The sequence below is a fragment of the Oryx dammah genome, unplaced genomic scaffold (assembly GCF_014754425.2).
Source record: "Oryx dammah isolate SB20612 unplaced genomic scaffold, SCBI_Odam_1.1 HiC_scaffold_29, whole genome shotgun sequence".
Lineage (NCBI taxonomy): Eukaryota > Metazoa > Chordata > Mammalia > Artiodactyla > Bovidae > Oryx > Oryx dammah.
In genome coordinates this window covers 32,219,894-32,241,974 of record NW_024070213.1, presented here as the reverse complement: position 1 = coordinate 32,241,974, position 22,081 = coordinate 32,219,894, and the positions used below count along the sequence as shown (strand labels likewise).

Genomic DNA, 22,081 nt, shown 5'->3' with positions numbered 1-22,081 from the left:
GCTCAGCTGGTAAAGAATCTGCCTGCAATGCAGAAGACCTGGGTTTGATCCCTGGGTTGGGAAGATCTCCTGGAGAAGGGAAACGCTACCCACTGCAGTATTCTGGCCTGGAGAATTCTATGGACTGTATAGTTCATGGGGTCGCAAAGAGCTGGACACAGCTGAGTGACTTTCACTTTCACTTTCATCCCCTCAAAACTTTTGCAAGAGCTGTGGGGTGATGCGGTCAAAAGAGGTTTTAGGCTACAATGAAAAAAGCCAGTTAGTTTCATGCAGACACTAGCAAGCAGGTACAACTTTTATAACGGAAAAAGTGCCTTGTGTATTTACAGTTGCATAATTGAAGCCACATCTCTTTCTGTCTCCTGCCTTGACAGGCAGGTTCTTTACAATTGGCACCACCTGGAAAGCCCCAGTAAATAGTTGATAAAACTCTGGTATGACAGGATTTTTAGGTTGGATAACAGAGAGAAAATCTGAATTCTGATCCATAGTGACCCATGGAATCTCAGCATCATTTAGGTTGTTATGCATATGCATGTCTTCATTTCACATTGTTAGCTTACAATAAGTTCTGATAACATTTTAAAGATTTGAGATACCATTATATATTTTTAATGTTACCCCCTTATATTGAGGAAGGTTTTTGGAGACTTTTGAAGCCTCATAAATAAAATTTTTAAATAATCTCCGTTTAACTATGTAAGGTTCAGTTCATTTCAGTCACTCAGTCGTGTCCAACTCTTTGCGACCCCATGAATAACAGCACGCCAGGCCTCCCTGTCCATCACCAACTCCCGGAGTTTGCCCAAACTCATGTCCATCGAGTCCGTGATGCCATCCAGCCATCTCATCCTCTGTCGTCCCCTTCTCCTCCTGCCCCCAATCCCTCCCAGCATCAGAGTCTTTTCCAATGAGTCAACTCTTCGCATGAGGCAGCCAAAGTATTGGGAGTTTCAGCTTCAACATCAGTCCTTCCAATGAACACCCAGGACTGATCTCCTTTAGGATGGGCTGGTTGGGTCTCCTTGCAGTCCAAGGGACTCTGAAGAGTCTTCTCCAACACCTCAGTTCAAAAGCATCAATTCTTGGGCGCTCAGCTTTCTTCACAGTCCGACTCTCACATCCATACATGACCACTGGAAAAACCATAGCCTTGACTAGACGGACCTTTGTTGGCAAAGTAGTATCTCTGCTTTTCAATATACTATCTAGGTTGGTCATAACTTTCCTTCCAAGGAGTAAGCATCTTTTAATTTCATGGCTGCAATCACCATCTGCAGTGATGTTGGAGCCCCAAAAATAAAGTCTGACACTGTTTCCACTGTTTTCCCATCTATTTGCCATGAAGTGATGGGACCGGATGCCATGATCCTCGTTTTCTGAATGTTAAGCTTTAAGCCAGCTTTTTCCCTCTCAAATGGTTGTATGCATCGGGATCACTTGGCAATGCTTGTTAACACATAGGCTGCTGCACCTGCCTCCAGAGTTTCCAGAATAGAGAATCTGCCTTGCTAGCAGGTTCCCAGGGGGTGCTGATGGTACTAGTTTAGAGATCACATGTTGAGAAGTTCTCATCCACACTGGAGTATAGGGAAAAAAGGCACAGTATTCTGGGGATCTGCCATCATGTATGAGGATTATGAGTGACTCACTCACTAAATGTTGAAAGATCTGGGAATGATTTTCGCTCTGTAGTTTTTAAAATATTTTGCTCAAAATTATATATTGAACCAGTCATAGAATTATTATACTTCCTTCCAAGAGTCTATGAATTCATATAAATACGGTATCATGGTCAATAATTTTTTATGCATCTGTCATGATCCTAGATTGCCACTTGAATTATCTCATGGATTTTCAAACAACTGTTATTTTCTCTGAAGAAGAAAATAGAATTGAAAAAAAAGTTGAAATATGATTTTCCCTAGCCTGTTCATGAGTTTCTTAAGTGAAGCTAACCATGGAATCGAATAATAGTAAATTGCTTTTAAAATATAAACTTGAAATATCATATCACGCCATTTTTGTAAAGTGATTTATTTCAATGTTTTGGGTAAATATATATATATCAAATTTTGTACACATCAATTAATATGTTTCCATGTCACCAGATCACACCATTTGATTCTAAATTGTTCTACTTTCAACAAGTTATCCTATTACTAGTAGATATTTTATGTTCTTGACTCATGGAGATGAAACTAAGTGGCAACCATATTTTTGTTCTACAATAATACATAGGTAAAATTGGAGATTATATAAATAGTAAAATACAAATGATACCATATTGCAATTTTAGAGCACAAAAAAGGAATAACTTTCTTAGTTTGCAATGAAAGAATAGTAATATAATGTCAAGGTAATCTGATTCTTTTATATTGTGATGGACATTTTAGTGATAATTATACCCATAAATTTTATATTTGAACTTACAAAAAAGCTGATGTAGAAAGGTGTAAAGTAGAATATTTTATAGAATAGAATGTAAACTATGTACACTTGACCTATTCAAGCAGAGAACAACTGGAAGTCACCATACATGCTGAGCTGGCCACATGCTGATCTTCATGCCACCATGTAATACACTGTAAGGAAAATCTGAATTTTTAAAAATGTAATGCTAAATGTTTAGAACAGTATTGCATATAAATAATATATGTTAATATAATGCTAATTATGTGTATTTTCATTTTTAGATCAAACCCTAAAGTGTTTCTGTGAAACCTAGGAAAAAAGATATTTTTTTAGGAAAGAAAGTTTCTTCTTTTTTTGTGTGTAATTTGGAGAACAGTTCTAATCAGAGGTACACACCATTTAACTCCTCCATCATGGAGGTTCTAGGTACACTGTCTAAGCACCAGGATCCAAATATGGTTGGGACTCAACACCTATTCTTTGCAGGTTGAAAAAAAAATCTACATTATAGTTTTATGCAAATTATGCACTGTCTCTCAATAAAAGTGAATAGTACAAATAATATCTTTGTTAAGAATATTTTTTACAGGTGGCATCAGTTACATGCTCTGGATAGTGGAGTGCATGTGAACTTTCTCTTATATAAAAGGTTTTTCATAATATGTAGTTGAAAGTGCCATTGTTGACACCTAACCAAACACTGTAATGTTCAAACCAAATGTTAAGATCACAGACTGGTAGTATTTGATGGGAAATGACAGGCATTATACCTATGTTTTTCTAGACATTTTTAATCAGACTTTCCTTATCACAGCTCATGTTCTAATGATCATTGCAGGATGAAGTGGCACAGCCACTGAACCTATCAGCTAAACCCAAGACCTCTGATGGCAAATCACCCACATCACCCACCTCTCCCCATATGCCAGCTCTGAGAATAAACAGTGGGGCAGGCCCCCTCAAAGCCTCTGTCCCAGCATCATTAGCTAGCCCTTCAGCCAGAGTTAGCACAATAGGTAAGTTCTGTTTCTTTTGTTCTTGTTGATTTTCTGTTTATGACAATTGAATGAAAGCATCTTTTAATGGCAGATCACGCATAGCCTCTACATGGCTTTAGTTCCAGAGGAGAATTTCAATATGATGAACTTCACAGGTCTGTTTTAAACATGAAATTGAAGTGTATAACTAAATTCCAAGTGCTAATGCCCCCCTGAAAATCTAATTGAATTGATTATGTTTGTTGATATGACTGATGTTCTTAAGTTTATGAAAAAGAGGCCTAACTGGCTAATCACAGAGAGCCTTGGTTCCAGATTGTTGTTGTTAGGTGACTTGCCTTTTGAGTCACTGAAATTTATTTCCATTTGTGTGATGTGTATGAAGTATACATGATGATGAAGTACATTCTGCCTGAATCATAGTCAGCCATCAGGATGTCAAGTTTTTCTTTTCGTTGTTGTTTTTTTTCAGTTCCATATTTCTTGAGATTTACTTCACTACACCAAAATATTATAAAAAGTTGGTCACTTCATTTCTTCACGATTGTCATGTCAGTAAACAAACACTGGAAAATGCTTCTATAAGCTTTTTAAAATTCCAGTAATTTTTATTTTAGTAACACATAAATTAGACTGTAAATACTTATTTCAACCCACATTTATTAACATTTATTATTTGCCTGCAGCTATGTGGAGTCTATCACAGATCAGCCCTCAAGGAGCCAGGGTCCAGTTAAGGTGGGGGGAATTATCTGTCTTATAGTTTAAATCAACTGTTGCAAGTGCTATTCTAGCACCCAGATAACAATCCAATAATCAAAAAGATGAAAGTATTAAATTCTATTTGGGAAGGATTAAGAATAGACTAATTCAAATGGAGCCTTAAAAAAGATGTATCCCTAGGTATTTTATTCTGTAAGATAGAACCCAGAGTAAAATATCATATTTTTGAGAAATACGCTGATTTGATTGGAATATAGAATGAGTGTGTAGTGGAAATTGATCAGAGTTAAAACTGAAAGGGGCAGATGGAGTCTGATGGGATGCTACCCTAAGAAATTTTTTACTTTTTCTTCAGACAGCAATTTGATCAGAATTTTAAGAAGAGTATTGACAGCAAAGATTAGAATCAGGGAAGTCACTGTTTTAGTGGAGGACAAGAGTAAGTTACGCAAGCTAGAAATAAACAACGATAAAACAAAGGAGAGAATAAGTTGAAGAGATATCATTAAAGACTAATTGATGTAACTTATCCACGGCTGCAGTCCATGAGGTCGCTGAGAGTCGGACACGACTGAGCGACTTCACTTTCACTTTTCACTTTCATGCATTGGAGAAGGAAATGGCAACCCACTCCAGTGTTCTTGCCTGGAGAATCCCAGGGACGGGGGAGCCTGGTGGGCTGCCGTCTATGGGGTCACACAGAGTCGGAACGACTGAAGCGACTTAGCAGCTGCAGCAGCATCCACAGTAAAATGGATCTGGTGAGGTTCAAGTTAGAGACCAAGAAGTGTGGGGTTTTGAATTGACAATATAGAAAGGATAGTGCTTCCCCACCCCCTGAACTGTGAAAGAGAGGACCAGCATGGACGTAGGTTGGGGCAAGACAAAAATAAGTGTTGAATTTGAAACTTCAGGCATCACTTTAGGTAGAGAAGTTCAGGAGGATGTTGTTAATTAGTAAATCTGGTATGTGAAAGGGGTGCTAGAATTTTAGACAAGGAAATTATTCCTTAATGAAGTTCTGGAAGCCATCAGAGCAAATAAGTTCACCAAAGAGTGAGTATAGTAAGAAAGGATGCGGGGTAAAAAGTCAGAGGTATTATATGATGTGTATAGTTGTCTCTTGTTGTTTAGTCACTACGTTGTGTGTGACTCTTTTGTGACCCCAGGAACTGTAGCCATGCAGGCTTGTCTGTCCATGGGATTTTCCAGGCAAGCATATTAGAGTGGGTTACCATTATCTTCTCAGGGGATCTTCCCTACCCAGGGATCAAACTCACATCCCATGCTTGGCAGGCAGATTCTATGCCACTGAGCCACGTGGGAAGCCCATAATTATCTCTTACTGTGTAACAAACCAACTTAAATTTCACCAGCTTAAAAACAACCAACATTCATTACCTTGTAGCTTCTAAGGGTCAGGATAGGGAAGCAGCTTAGGTGCTAGTTCTTAGGGTCTTTCTTATGGTTCCAGTCAAGGTGGAAGCCAGGGACCTGGACTTTACTGGGGATATAGGATCCTTTTCCAAGATGACTTACTCACATGGCTGTTGGCTGGAGACCTCAGTACTTTGCCATGTGGGTGTTTCTATAGAGCTGTTCATAGGATGACAACTAACTTTCCTCAGAGTGAGTGATCCAGGAAGGAGAACAAAGAGAAAGCCACAGTGCCTTTTATGATCTGGTCTCCAAAGTCACTCAGTCTGTTTTCCTTTATTCTTTTCATTATAGCAGAATCACTAAGTTCAGCCCAACTCAGAGAAAGGGGAATTAGGCCCCAACTCTAATCAATATCAAAGTCTATCTTTGGACATATTTCTAAAGTACCACATTTTTTTTTGTTTTTTTTTTGGCTTCCTTCATAGCTCAATCAGTAAAGAATCTGCCTATAAGGCAGGAGACCTGGGTTTGATCCCCAGGTCAGGAAGATCCTCTGGAAAAGGAAACAGCAACCCACTCCAGTATTCTTGCTGGGAGAATGCCATGGACAGAGGAGCCTGGGAAGCTACAGTCCATGGGGTTGCAAGAGTTGGACATAACTTAGCAACTAAACTACCACCACACTTTTTTTTTAAGAGGGAAACTGATAAAGAACAAGTGTGCATCTTAGAATAAAGATGATGAGAAAGCAGTGACCTGATTGTCTAGGACAAATTGAAATTTGAAAAAGGAAGGGGTTATTTGATGGTGTCACATTCTATAGAAGAATTAAAGAACATGAAGAAGAAAAGCCTTCAGATTTACCTGGAACTCATGGACAGGTAGACTGTAACAGACAGGCTTTGTAGAATGGTTTAGGAGACTTCCAATTACAAAGATTCAAAGCACATGAAGACAGAAAGTGCAATGGCTACATGAATCAGTCTTTTTGTAAGCTTGGTGTTGAGAGGTGATTATATTTTGAGAAGACTAAGTAGAGACAGGTTTTAGAATAGGAGATTATATGTGTATATATATAAACAAAGATGAATTTGAGACATTTTTAGATATGAAAGACTCCATGGGTGATGACAGATCGAGAAGAAATGAGACAGCATTAGCTTTGGAAAGAAGAAATGCCCCTTTTTTCTCGAAGACTGAGGAAATGAGGGGAGAAAAAGGGTAAAGTTACAAAGAAATTGTGAGATGGACAGAAAGAAAGCTGAAGGAGTATATTTCCAGTCCTTCCATCTCCACAACGTTCGCTTCCAGATTATTTGCCAAGAGCAAGTCAGTCAGGGCCAGTGGGGCGGCCGTAGAAGAGAAACAAAGAAAATGGAGGTTTTCAGAATTTGAAAATGGTTTGGGGCACATGTGTTCTTTTTTATCATTATGCACCATTCTGTTATGATCTCTCAGTTACTCTGCTCAACATCCAAAGTAGACACCAAGATAAGATTTGCTTTCATGTCCAAAGCATGTAAAAAGAAAAATATTTTATTTGGCAAAAAGGATTCACTTCCATAATAGACATGAAAGCTCATAAATATGACACTGTTGGTGTATGAGATACTTTTGTAATAGCCCCAGAACTGGAATCTTTAACTAAGGGAATAACTGATATATTTGCATTTTTTTTGTCATGTGAGAAGTTTTTATTTCAGCATTCTGAGGATTAAGTATGACAAAATATTTTAGAAAGGCAAGAATGTATTTAATGACATTTATCATCTGACTTTTTCCACTACTGAAACTTCTCCTATTTTCTTTCCCTGAGAAGGCCCTTCACCACATACATATCCCTCATATTTTCTGAGGATTTGATGCCACTACAATTTACTTTTCTCTTTTCAACAAATGCAGATGTTGAAAGCTGAAGCTGTAATGAGTAATAATGTAGTGGGATAAAAGCTGTGAGCATTAATGGTGTTGTAAAGGTCACCCCTAAAAGAAAAATTAATGTGTTATGCCCTTAATAAGCCAGGGAAAACTGTGGATCGAAAGATAAGTTATCGTTAATGACATGGGGCTCTTTGCTATATATCTATTAGCTACAAATAAAGAGTGTGAGTTTTTGAGGTTGGTGAGCAATATTACACTGCATCCTATAAGAATACTTTTGTATGATATGCAAATGATAGGCAGCACCATTGAAAGCTCCTTAAAAAGCATGAAAACTTCAGAAGAATGATGGATAATTTTAGAATCTTTTGACCAGATGTTATCTTTCCTCTACTGCCCTTTCCAACCTTTCCTGTATATAAGTATAACTTTCAACTTTTATCAAAGCATTTTAGTCTGTTTTCTCACTGTTTATTTTAAAATTATACACCTTTAACCAGGGCTTCCCTGGTGCCTCAGCACCAGTGCAGGAGATATGAGTTCGATCCCTGGGTCAGTAAGATCCTCTGGGGGAAGGGAATGGCAACCCTCTCCCGTATTCTTGCCTGGAGAATCCCATAGACAGAGGAGCCTTGAGGGGGCTGTATTCCATGGGGTTGCAAAAGAGTCAGACACAACAGAGCAACAAATATCCCTGTCACCTAGTCAGAAATTGTTATTTTCCAGGTAAGGAACCGCAGCTGAAAGAGGCTAAGCGTTTACCCAGGGATTCTGAGTAAGTCCCTGTCACAGTGAGGACAGTCCTGTGATTCTGTAGTTCTTACCGCTATTGGAATTGTAAGGAAACAAATGCACGTGACCACCTAGTAACTTACTCAAACCTCACAGCCAGTGGAGGTTGAGACCTTACAGTCATGGTCTCTGGGTTGCATGCCATCTTTTTTAGTTGTTTACCTGTTGGCAGCCTCTCTGCCTCAGATGTTCTTCTCAGTCATCTATTTATCCTTTCCTTCATTCATCCCATAAATGGGTATTGAATATTGCCTCTGTGCCATACATTTTGCTAAGTATGGAGGATAAGCAGATGAAAGTCTCAACTAAGGATTTAGATATCTCGAGTCTTTGTTCCATCATGTCTTCAGAAGATATTGGAACATATTATTCTTCCCCTTCATTGCTCAGAGGCATTAACGCATGAAGTGTAAAACTTTACTGACCAAATGTAGGAGACACACATTGATTCAGTAAAATGAAGGGCAATATTTTCAAGTCCAGTAATGTGATATTTATCTCTACAACTTGCTAATTTAAAATACAATGATGTGAATAAGCATCTTACCTGTAGATTTCATTAGTTTACATTTTTAATGAGAAAAAGCTTCTGTGAAGGTAGGTTATTGAACAAGAACACTGTAATCATTTCTTAGAAAGCTACTAGATTATCAGGAAGTTAAGGATATTATTCAGCATCTAACAATTAATATTTGCATAACACTTTACAGTTTAATTTCACATTTATTATCTAATTCTCACAAATTTTAATAGATGAAGAAATGGCTACATATCAGGGTACCAAAAATTTGATGTTGATAAGTGACCTCAGAAAACAGAAAAAGCTTAATATTTTTTGAATATTACTTGAAACACATGTTCCCTTACTTTTACTACAGCCAATAAGTTCTACATAAAATAATTAAATGCAGTAAATAAGAATTTGTATTACCCTGATAGTACACTTTAAAGCCATGAATTTTAAGAAACCCGTGTCGTATGGTTCGGGCTCCCATTTATATGATGAAGCAGATCATCAATGAACTTGGAATTACAAAGGAAGATACTTTCAACTTAGAAATATGCATTTATTCCTTCAACAAACTCTACCATGGGCCAAAGGAATAAAAGGCTGAAAGGAAAAAAAATTGCCCTCAAATAACTCATAGATTCGCATGAAAGACAAACTTAGGAAAACAAGAGACAACGTGACAGTAAAAGCATCTCCAAGCTTTTGCAGGAGCCTGGAGATGAGAAGTGCTAAGGGTGCCAAGGAGCATGTCTGGGGTATGTCAAGAAAATTCTTAAGAAGGCTTGACATTTGAGTAAATTCCCAAACACACCAGAAAGCGCCTATTTCAGTTTAAGAGGAAAGCTCGGGAGACAGAGGAGGGGGTGAAGAGGAAGGCTTGTCCTTGGAACAGGAAATAGTTCCATGCAGCTTAAGCACAGAGCTCTTGAGAAACCAGAAGGAAATGACGTGGGAAGGATAAGCAGGGTTGATATCATGAGACTATTAGGCCATTTTAAAGTGTTTGGAATTTATCCCAGAATGATGCTTTTGGGGGAACATTAGAGAGTTTCTTGTTCCAGGATATTTGGAATATGATACTATTGTTATCTCTGGAAGATTCACAGTTGCATTAATGTATTCAAGATTTGGGGAATACATGCCACAGAGAAATCTTTTAAACTTTAATTTAGGATTTCCCTTACTCTTTTGAACATGAAATTATTTTTTCACAGAATGTTCAGATCGTCAACTTAAGAAGTGCTCCTTTAAGCTCGGGGGTAGGAAAGTGAAAGTGAAAGTTGCTCAGTCATGTCTAATTATTTGCAAACCCATGGGCTGTAGCCCACTGGGCTCCTCTATCTATGGGGATTCCCCAGGCCAGGATACTGGAGTGGGTAGCCTTTCCCTTCTCCAGCGGATCTTCCCAACCCAGGGATCGAACCCAGGTCTCCCACACTGCCAGCGGATTCTTTACCATCTGAGTCACCAGGGAAGCCCAAGCATACTAGAGTGGGTAGCCTGTCCCTTCTCCAGCGGATCTTTCCAACCCAGGAATTGAACTGGGGTCCCCTGCATTGCAGGCAGATTCTTTAACAGCTGAGCTACCAGGAAAGCAAGAGTTGAGTTTTTAATTGGGTAAAGTGAAGTGATTCAAATTTCCTTTTTTGGAAGATATTGGACTGCTTCAGCTGGAAGCACAGTACGAGAGAGATTCAAGGGGTGTATGCTTAAAGAGAGAAAACAGTTAAGAGGTGAAAACATTAGCCCAAGTGAGATAGGAGGTGGCTTCAGCAAAAGCAGGATCCAGTGGGGATGGAGAAAAAGCACATTTGAGAGCTGAGGAGGAGGCATAACCCCAGACACTGGTTGTCTTGTTTTGTACACATGAACTGAAGGAGTTATCTTAGTTGGCTCCCAAGTGACTGGATGCGCAACTGGAAAGGGACATGGAATGTAGGAAGAACAGAGTGAGCTGGTGGGAAGATGATGAATTCCATGCTAGGCATGCTGCATGGGACAGTCCAGTAGAGAAGCTTGGTAGACAGACCTGTATGGCTGGCAATCAGGAAGGGTGTGAGACAGGCAGTAGACACTTCACAGTCTTTGGGATCATCCCTTGAGTCTTAGCAGCTTCCTTAAGACTAATTGCCATATATTGGTTTGGAAGGCTGTCACAAAAAATTACCATAAACTGGGTCTCACTATTTGGAAGCTAGAAAGAAATCCAGAGTCAGGGAATCAGCAGGCTTAGTTCCTCTGGAGGCACTGAGAGTGAATCTATTCCACACCTTTCCCAGCTCTAGGGCTCTAAAACCACTGCAGGTGATGACGGCAGCCATGGAATTAAAAGATGCTTGCTCCTTGGAAGAAAAACTGTGACAAACCTAGACAACATATTAAAAGCAGAGACATTAATTTGCCAACAAAGGTCCATCTAGTCAAAGTTATGTATTGTTCCAGTAGTCATGTATGGATGTAAGAGTTGGACCATGAAGAATGCTGAGCACCAAAGAATTTGATACTTTTGAATTTGTGTTGGAGAAGACTCTTGAGAGTCCCTTGGACTGCAAGGAGATCAAACCAGTCAATCCTAAAGGAAATCAGTCCTGAATATTCACTGGAAGGACTGATGCTGAAGCTGAAGCTCCAATTCTTTGGCCACCTGATGTGAAGAGTTGATTCATTGGAAAAGACCCTAATGCTGGGAAAGATTGAAGGAGGAGAAGGGGACGACAGAGGACAAGATGGTTAGATGGCATCACTGACTCAATGGACATGAGTTTGAGCAAACTCTGGGAGATGGTGATGGACAGGGAAGCCTGGCATGCTGCAGTCCATGGGGTCACGGAGTCAAACACCACTGAGCAACTGAACAACAACCCAGCTCCTAGAGGCTTCAGCAGTCCTTGGTGTTCCTTGACTAATAGATACATAGTTCCAGTGTCTGCCTCCATGCTCCTGTAACCTCCTTCCCTGAATCTGTATGTCAAATCTGTCCCTCCTTTCTCTTAGAAGAACAGAAATCATTGAATTTAAGGCCCATCATAAATCCAGCGTGATCTCACTTCAAGATCCTTAATTTACACATCTGCCGAGACTCAGTTTCCAGATAAGGATGCCATTCACCAATACCAGGGGTTAGAACACAGCCTATCTTTTTGAGAGACACAATTCAACCCATTACAAGTAGCTTGCTGTTTTTCCTTCTACCTTTTAACAGGCTCTTCCCTGTGGAACAGCCATTCATTCACTCTTTCTGTTTAGATTTTATCCCCTCTAGATTGGACTTTCCAGTTAGTCCCTTCTTTTGGCCCCTTAAAATATATAATATATGTGTATACACTCAGTCATGTCCAACTCTTTGCGACCCCATGGACTGTAGCCCACCAGGATCCTCTCTCCATGGGATTCTCCAGGCAAGAATACTGGAGTGGGTAGCCATTTCCTTCTCCAGGGGATCTTTCTAATGCAGGGATAGAACCCAGGTCTCCTGTATTGCAGGAGGATTCTTTACTACTGAGCCACCAGGGAAGCCCCAAAAATATATAATAGGGACCTTTTTACTTTTGAGAATTTTGTTGGTTATGGTTAAGAAGGAACTCCAAGGTATGAAAAATCAAACTGTTGTAAGTGTAACACAGTCACAGACTCTCACACCTTTCTTACATTAATGATTCCTAACCTGCATTTCCCAAATGTCATTTGACGTGCTAACTGGAAGCCATATTGGTCTTTGCCCTCCCATTTTCCTCATAAGAAGCTTACCAAACCTCTCCTAAACACTTATCCTTCCTTCTGATCCTGTCTTGAGTTGCACTTATTGCTCAAGTATATAATGAAGGCAGAATAAAATGTATCAAGTGATCATTCGGGGTCTTTTGAACTCTAATGGGTGACTCCCATTTCACTGAACCTTGGTACCAACAACAAAGGATATCCCCTCACAGATTTTATCATAGTGGTCAAAGCTGTGCAACAGGACTGCTAAGGATGAGCATATAGTGAACAATGAAAGAGGAAAAAAATAGAAGAACGTTTTTCTACTGCCTCCTCAAGTGTACTAAATGTTATCTACTCCACGTGTTATTTCATTTGATTCTTCCATTAGCCTTATGTTCATTTTACAGTTGAGAGAAATGGAAACTCAGTGAAATTAAGTGTTATAATTTGGCAAATATCATACTTCCTAAGAAGTAGAAGCCTGGATCCATGTGAATCCAATGCTCAAGTTTTACCTGTTTCACTATGCCATTCTGTAACTAAACTGACAGTTACTGAATAACTTTCATGGACCATTTATTTATGCTAATAGACCATATTAACTCATTTAATCTTCACAAAGCCATATTATCTAGTGAGGTTATTCCATTTAACCAGTGAGGCCATTGAGATTTTAGAAAGGTAAAACAATGTGTACAGTTTGTATGCAGCAAGTAAGTAATAAGGTTCAGTTTTATCCAACTCCAAAGCACAAATTATTTTCTGGTGATTGAAATCCTGGACCAAATTTAAGGAGCAGATGAAGAAAGATCTCAGGCAAGGATGTGAGGATGGAGTAATTGAGCTAAGGATCCAGTGCTGTGATGAGAAACAGGGAAGGAAAGAGTTTCAGTAACAAGGGGATTGCCAGTGCTCTTTCTGCCATGAATGGAAGGTGTCCCTTGGGTTTGGCATCTGAAAGAGCAAGGGCAGTGGAAACAAGACTATAGTGAGATAGTGAAGGGAGGTAGGAATGAGAGAATATGCTATGATTCTTGAGAAATTTGGTTTGGAGGAAAAAGAAACATGATTGGAAAGAGAGGGCAACACAAAGTTGAGAGAATTTATTTGCTTGTTTCAGAAGGAAAGGCTTAGGTACTTGCAAGTGGAGGTGGTAGCAATAGTAGAGAAGTCCAAGTGGATGATGGAAATGTGAAAGAGAGTAAGCAGTAGAGAGGTGTAGAAATCTAGAGTGTGAGTTTAGGGGATTTGCCTTGATTTTTCATTGAAACAGAAGGAGGCAATGGGTACAACTGGTGATAGATTTGAAGCTGGCCTGGGATAGGAGTCTGGGTGGGGCATGAAGGTGAGAGTTCAGCCTTGTTGGTCTTCCAGAGTTAGCGATGAGGTCTTTTACTGAGAGAAGAAACCAGCAAGACTGGGAAGTAGGTGACTGTGATGAGAACAAAAGATAAAGAATCAGCAAACAATCCTATTATGATTCAGCTCTGTAATATATAAACAACTTTTTGGTTTAACACAGGAGATACACGTTAGAATTTCATGTAGCATTTTAACTAAAGCTCAAGTCTCTGAAAGCAAGAATATTTCTTTTAAAGTGAACACCTGTATTTACCTGCACAACCACACACACCTCACACTGGAAATAGCTGTTGCAGAACATATGTATGTTTGTCAGTTATGCACCCCCAAAATAATTGTCATCCTTTCTGCATATATATTAATAATTTCTCCTGTACAATGTTATCTTGGCAGTGCCTAAAAAGCATAAAGAATTCATACTTTGACTCAGTGCCATGTCCTGAACCATTTCCAATATGTTTGTACTCTGGAGAAGCTAAATAGATTACAAAAAATGCATGGTACCATGGTAGCAGGCCATACATAAGCAAGGTTTGTAAAAGTAAAGTGTTAGTCGCTCAGTCATGTCTGACTCTGTGTAACCCAATCAACTGTAGCCCACTAGGCTCTTCTGTCTATGGAATTCTCCAGGTGAGAATTCTGGAGTAAGTTGCCATTCCCTTTCCATGGGGGTCTTTCCAACCCAGAGATCGATCTCAGGTCTCCAGCACTGCAGGCAGATTCTTTACCATCTGAGCAAGGGTTTAGAGGATAGGGAAATCAGGCTGACCTTCTTAAGATCTTTTGCTAAAGGAACATATTCCAAAAACATCCCTGTCACATAAGGGCAGCATTTCATTCTCGAGTAGTGTTTGTGAACACAATGAGTTAGAGATAATATTTAAGTATCAAGTCAGGATGCTGAGGATGCTAGAAGGTTAAAAATGACCATAAGTTAAAGTACATGTTAACCCTAAAGGCTAATCTGACCTAGATCTAACTAGTTGTTGTTTATTCATATTGTATTTGTAATGAGCAAGGATGTGTTGTTTTTCTTAATATGTTCCAATGAATTGAGCTCAGAAAAGCAAAATAGATAGTATCTCAAGGCTCCCCTTTCTGTTGCCTACCCTGGAACTTCTCTTTCTGCCTCAAGATCAGAGGGCAATGCTCAGTCTGTGCATAATAAAGGGAAAAAGACATGCCACATTTAGAAGCCTTCCAGCACCAAAGCACTGTGCTAATCTGACATCAGCTTCTTCAACAGAAATGTTTAAGCAGCACGAAAGTATTCTAGGTTTTTTTGGCAATCAGCAGATCAGATAGAAGAGTCTAGTAATATAACGAGGATGTGTAATCTGACATGATTAGACAAGGCTCTTTAGTACCAGAACATTCATAATTGAGACAAAGAACGAGTATTAATAACACTTTCCTAACACTGCAGTTAGCCATTTTATATTTCCTTTCTTTAATCTTAGTGTTTTTCAACAAATCAGGGGATTTAATAGCGTGTTTTGGCAGATTAGAGGATTTATGGCCCAGATGTTTTTTGTTCTAAAAATGGATTAGGGTGTAAAGTTTGCTGGAATCCATGGAACATGTTGAGGCAAGCCGGTCATTTTATGTGTGATTAGTGCCTGCCTTCTGTCTCACAGTCCCTCCATCTGTCACAATTCACCAATGGATCTGGTTAGATTTAGCCTCATGTCACAAACAAGTCCCTTTTCTGGGCAATTTCATATTATAGATTCAGTTTATGCCATTTTATGCCCTAGTTAAAAGATAGGGACAGTGAAAGATGATATATTAGCTCTCCTTTCAATATTTGCAAAATGATCCCTTTCCCTCAACTATTCTACCCTAAAATCATGCAGATTATCAGCAGAGTGTGCATCAAATTAAATGACCAGTGTTAAAATAAAAAAATTAGCCTTTCTCCTTATACCTGTTATTCTTTAAAAGACATAGCTTGGCCTTTTTTATTTTTTTAAAAACTATGGATTGTGAAGTTGCAGACACAACTTGGTCATTTGACCATCCTATTAAGAGTGTGAATTAAATGTGATTATAGTTACCCAGTAGCCACCATTTCTTATCCAACAGTTACAGGGGCTCAGTTACATTTTGCGCTTGAAATTTAGCCTCTTCACCACCGCAAGTTTGTATCTGTCACAAGCCACTGCCACCTATGGTTTATTTCACCATGGATGGATGCAAGGGGGAGAATGCTCTTCTTCCAGAGTCTGTTAATAATGATTTGTTCCTTCTGTATATGACAAACCTAATAGTGTCATCAGTTCATTTCAGTTCAGTCGCTCAGTCGTGTCCGACTCCTTGCGACCCCATGAATCGCGGCACGCCAGGCCTCCCTGTCCATCACCAATTCCCGGAGTTTACCCAAACCCACGTCCATCGAGTCGGTGATGCCATCCAGCCATCTCATCCTCTGTCGTCCCCTTTTCCTCCTGCCCCCAATCCCTCCCAACATCAGAGTCTTTTCCAGTGAGTCAATTCTTTGCATGAGGTGGTCATACTCAAACTCTAAATTGACATTTCTAATACTATGAGTATCAGTAAATAACAGTGATAATTATCAATACTTGTATCTTCTGGTAACATTCAAATAATCCTCAAAGGGAAAAAAAATGAAAGATAGGTTGTATTTTTGCACTACAACATACTCAGGTGACTAAAAAAGTTTATTTAAAGATTATGTTTTAAACATCTTTTCAAACATGTGGAACCAGCTATATTTCACTTAAATATTACGTTTTGGTAACAGATGTTTGGCACCATGTTGATGTAATTGTGTGAATCAGTCATCATCAATTATTCATTCATTCATTCATCTCAGACTGATTCCATTGAAAAAATTAGTATATGCCAGACACTAGCCACTCCAAAAAAGAAGTGATTTTTATGGTGGAAGGTTAACCCATCTATACATTTGTGCAAAACATATCCTTCATTCTGTTACATCTTCAGGTTATTTAAATGACCATGATGCTGTCACCAAGGCAATCCAAGAAGCTCGGCAGATGAAGGAGCAGCTCCGGCGGGAACAGCAGGTGCTTGACGGGAAGGTGGCTGTTGTGAATAGTCTAGGTCTCAATAACTGCCGGACAGAAAAGGTGAGTTCCTAAAATAATGGTTGGCTTTCCAAAAATACTTAAATTGCTTGAATGTCTTCTTTATCATTTTCTTTTCTCACCATCCTCAGAATGACTGTTCTCCCTCCTTCTTGCCCTTGATCGGTACAGAATTCTTCATGCCCATCCTAATCAAAACCATCTGGAAATGTGAAGGGTTGTAATTCTCTTCTATCCATCTGAACCTTATTGACAATTACTATCCTCTCTTCTGCCATCACTTTGTATTAAAATAAAGTGGCATTTGAAATATCTGGGTCTAAGTGAAAGTTTTGCTTTACAGAGATGCTCAACTTGTATTTGGGGATGAGCTGGATTTGAAAATGCTGAATCTTCTTTAATCAGCATAAGCTTGGATGATACCCATGCTCGAGGTCTAAGTATCTAAGAGCCTGAGCTTGTCATAATATGTTTCCAGCATGAAGCACTGTCACGTTGTAGGTGACTGCACAATTGGAAATTTTGACTTGATTATAAAACAAAGTTTTTTTCTTTAAAATGGGAACAGTATTAGTATACCTATTATTATACTTAAGCCCAGTGAAACTTCTGAATTTATCTACGCTATAATAATTTCAAACTATTTTGCCTAAGCTACATTGTATTTCATTCAGAAAAAATAATATGTTACTATAGAAGGTTTGAAGTGATTATACTTCCTTTGGTCATATTGGTATTTTTAAATCAAATTTTAAAGTGTCATTGAATCCCCTTTTTCTCAAAATCCAGTAGCTAAATACAGTATATAAGAGAAAAAATAATCAGCTACTTAGTAATAACTCAAGGAAGCTTATGAGTCAAACGGCATCATCCAGAATGGACAGGTTGCTCATTTGGATAACTTTCCGGTTTCCCAGGTTTTCTATGGAATTTTACATATAATCTCTTAGTGAAAGTGAAAATGTCACTCAGTCATGTCCGACTCTTTGCCACCCCATGGACTATAGCCCTCCAGGCTCCTCTGTCCATGGGATTCTCCAGGCAAGAATACTGGAGTGGGTTGTCATTCCCTTCTCCAGCGAATCTTCCCAATCCAGGGATATAGAAGCTAGCAATTTGCATAGTGAAGGTGTGATCCTGCCCCAAGTGTACTTTATCTGGGCTACAGTAATTTCAAACTATTTTGTCTAAGCTACACTGTATTTTATTCAAAAGAAGTAATATGTTATATTACTGTAGAATGCTTGAAGTTATGTACTTCTGTACTTCTGATCTGACCATGGGTTAGAAAGATGGAGACATGATTTCAGTTCTGTTGTTCCTAGAGGGGAGAGCCAAGCATGGTCAAGTGTTCCTCCCTGGCAGTCTCACATCCTAAGAAGAGCAACACTGGTGCAGCTCGAAGGACACAAAAATTTTCTAGCTAAGCACCAGAAGGGAAGGGGGAAAACAAAGTGACAACTCAAAGAAGGAATGATAGCAAGCATAAAGGAATTTATATTCAAATACTTAAACATTCTTGAAAGGATGCTTGAGCAGAAATTCCTTTTCTCTGCACCCCATGTAGAAATGAGTTTAACACTCAGCCAGATGCTAATGCAAAGTGACTCAAGCTATTCCTTGCAAGCATAGCTAAATTGCCGTTATTTGTTAAGCGCATTGAATTCAGCTGTGGATACAGCAGTTGGTTGCATTCAGCCAGCATCTGTACCCTTTTTTTTTTTTTTAATCCTCCAAAGCAGAGACAACTCTACCTATCTCCCCCCTCTCCTCCCCTGTGCTGGCTGGGAATTGTCAAGTGACAACCGACCAAATCCTTTTGGACAGGAAGCCTTCATCCAGAGTTCTATATACTTGCAAAACAGGCCTTGTGGTTGGATCAGGGAACCCATTAAAAGCACTTTGATGGTATGGAAATTCATCTTCATGAAGCTCCTAGGCCCCTAAGCAGCATGCTGTTTAGCTGTGGTTACAGATCAGTCATTCACATCGGAGGGCAATAATTGTGCTGACGGCTTGTAAGGCAATGGAAGTACATAAAATAATCCTGGGCCTTCCACCATGGCACTGCGAGTTAATCTTCTCTAATACAGATCAGCTGTTGTTCTAACACATGACTTCATGCCGGCTCCAGTGACTCTGCTCAGCCTTTTGATTAAGTAACAGGAGTGGAACCATCTGCATTCATTTTATTCCATAGTGTTCATTGTTCAGGACCTTATTTCCACTTCGTCTTCTACTTCCACAATCAGACTTTGTTTTATTTCTCTGGTCAGCATCTCCTATTTGAGCTGCATGAGTGACTTGCCTCTGTTGAAAACTACTCCTTTCAATTTTCCTTTCTCTTTTACAGAATTATAGTGACTTAAAAAAATTATTTTTGAAGTAATACCTGCCAGAATCTGTTAGCCAATTAAGATATCTTCATCCTCAAGAAGTTTATGCTCCTGAATCTCTTCACCATGCCCTTTCAATGCAATTGAGTTACATCTTCAATTATGATCTTATATTTTTATGGATTTTTAAGTGAAAATCTAAAAAAATGAAATTGCATCATGTAACTGTAAAATATGAAAATGTAAAAATCCATTATTGCAGTAGTCTGGCAAACACTTGTAATGTGTAAGTAAACCTTTTCAGCTGGAGAATTCAAATTAGTTCATCCCTTGACACTTGAGACTGAAGCTCTCTTAGAAGCAGGAATTACTGTGGTTGCCTTTTCCTGTTGAACTGGCTTAGCTGACATTTGTACCAAATTAATGATCAATCTATGTCTTGCAACTCATGGGAATGAAATAACGTCAAATTTATATCTTTTAATTAGTCATTATTCAACATTAGGACCCATATGTATCAGGGACAGCACTGCTATGTACTTGTATTGAGAACAAGAAAATATGTTCTCTGCCTATTACGGAGCTTACAGTTTAGATCAAATTATGATTTTGATTGTTAATCATGGCATATTTATGTGGGTAAATTCCTACAGGAACTGAATTAAGACCCTGTGTTGCTGAGCATATCAAATCAGTTATATACTGACTCAACAAAAGTAGCTGCTTGTTTTTCCACGTGAAGCAGCATCAGTAGACATACGGTGTCCTCAGTTTTTAATCCCTACCTTTTTAATAGATTGTTATAATCGTCCAACTTTATCCATGGCCAAAGTATATAGTTAGATCATAGTTGGCTTGAAATTTTGCCTCACAGATCCTAACAAAAGGAATAAAGGCTATATATATATATATATATATATATATATATATATATAAATTCTTCTTCCCCTCCTAAAAGGATGACATTTTTTCTCTTTAACAATCCTCCCAACTTCCTAAACCCTGAAAGTATATGACATAAATGTAAGAAGTGGGGAAGAAGGAGAGAGAAAGATAGAAGGAGCTGGCATGACCCAAGATCCAAATAATTGGAAACCTATAGCAGAGTTCTGTTTTCTAGGGTATACAAGTCTTAGACATGTTAACTCTTCTTCACATTTCAAATGACCAACATGCTTGTCTTAACTAGAATGTCTTAATTCTGAAAAGCTGTAATTGGGCAGTGAAAACAATTAGAGGTGTGAAGAGAGGGACAAATGTTTTCCAGTCATATGTACCAAAACACATAATGAAAGTCGTTTGTACTGAAACACATTTTAATTGAAGACTTCTAAGAGATTTTTCATTTCTTTACTTTTCTTGGAAGTGTTTCAACATACCCAAGAACTGTGTATGTCAGGTTTCTTGGAAACTCTGGGACACAGTGTTATTTATAATTGTCATCTCTGGTTAATTATAGCCTGATTGTATATTCAAATAATGTTATCTTTTAGCACTCAGCTCAGTTACAGATTAGTGTTATGGATGACTAACTCATCTTCTCAGGTAGGAAGACTCAGAAGACCCTCATATATACATTTGTTTTATAAAAACCACCTACTTGCATTTTTAACACCCAAATGGCACAGCTTTGACCAGCTTCGTATTCAGGTTCTGACCTTGTGTTTGAAGGTATCCTTGTCTGTGTGTACTCAGTCACTTAGACACGTCTGACTCTTGGCAGCCCTATGGACTGTTGCCTACCAGGCTCCTCTGTCCATGGGATTTTCCAGGCAAGAACACTGGAGTGGGTTGCCATTTCCTCCTCCAGGGGATCTTCCCGACCCAGGGATTGAACCTGTATCTCCTACATCTCCTGCACAGGGAGGTAGGTTCTTTACCCCTGAGCCCTCTGGCACGCACTGAAATGTGGAACACATCAGAGCTTTCTTTTATCACTTCCCTCACTCCCATTGTAGTTGTCCTAGAAAGATGATGGCCTATGCTATAATATCTGTTAGAAAAGCTTTTTGTGACAAGTATCAGGATATCTAACTACTGTAACTTCAACAAATAATGCTTAGTTTGGAGCACATAATGAAGTTCAGGAGTAAGAGGCTGGTAGCTTTAGTTCATCAGCTCAGTAATATCAGAGTTGAAATCATGATTATCTAGGTTGTTCCCTTAGTGTCACAAAATTTTGATGCACCTACAACTATCCCTTGAAGGCATGCAGACTCAGAAGTTATTTTCTCTTCACTAAAGCTCCTTCTTCATTCACAGAGGGATATTTCACTTCACCCTTCATGCTGACTTCTGTAGATGTCTCATTTGGGGAGAGCTGGGTTATTTGCACATTACTGGTCAAGGAAGAGAGATCTCAAGATTATTTTCCAGGACTGAATTAGAGACCTTATTTTATCCTTCCTGAAATCAAAGGATAGCTTTTTTTTTTTTTTTAAAGAAAGGCTGACTGCCACATATAGCACCTCATTTGGGTGTGTCTGGAGTCATGGAAGCTTGAATAGCCTACTCTCTTCTCGAGGGGACCTTGAGAGCTTGTTTGGAGGTTCTAGCAGGGAAGAACAGCTTCTCGTGTACCCCTGACTGAGGAAACACCCTCCCTTATTGTGGAAGATCATCCTCTTCCACCAAGCTTGCAGCTCCAAGAGGGATGCACATGGAGCCATGAGGCAGAAAGGGAATACCTGTTTAGCCAGCCAGATAGCCAGTCAACCCTGAAGACCAGTGGGGTGACAGAGGTTACAGCCAGATCACCCTCACATCTAAGGGATATCTTAAGATCAAAGATTATATTGGTGGGGACCAAAAGCAAGACCAGAATGGCTTTGTTGTTGTTGTTTAGTTGCTAAGCTGTGTCCAACTCTTTGCAACCTCATGGACTACAGTCAGGCTAGGCTTCTCTGT

At 39.1% G+C, this 22,081-nt stretch overlaps 1 protein-coding gene across 4 annotated transcripts in view; it reads left to right on the top strand.

Annotated features, from left to right (window-relative positions):
• SOX5 (SRY-box transcription factor 5) overlaps nt 1-22,081 on the top strand; it is a 1,158,063-nt gene that overhangs the window by 1,098,170 nt on the left and 37,812 nt on the right. For all 4 annotated transcript variants that reach the window (XM_040235353.1, XM_040235352.1, XM_040235351.1 and 1 more), the window contains 2 exons: nt 3,257-3,434; nt 16,735-16,880. In XM_040235353.1, coding sequence (XP_040091287.1) covers nt 3,257-3,434; nt 16,735-16,880 — 324 coding nt within the window. The remainder of the gene's footprint in view (nt 1-3,256; nt 3,435-16,734; nt 16,881-22,081) is intronic.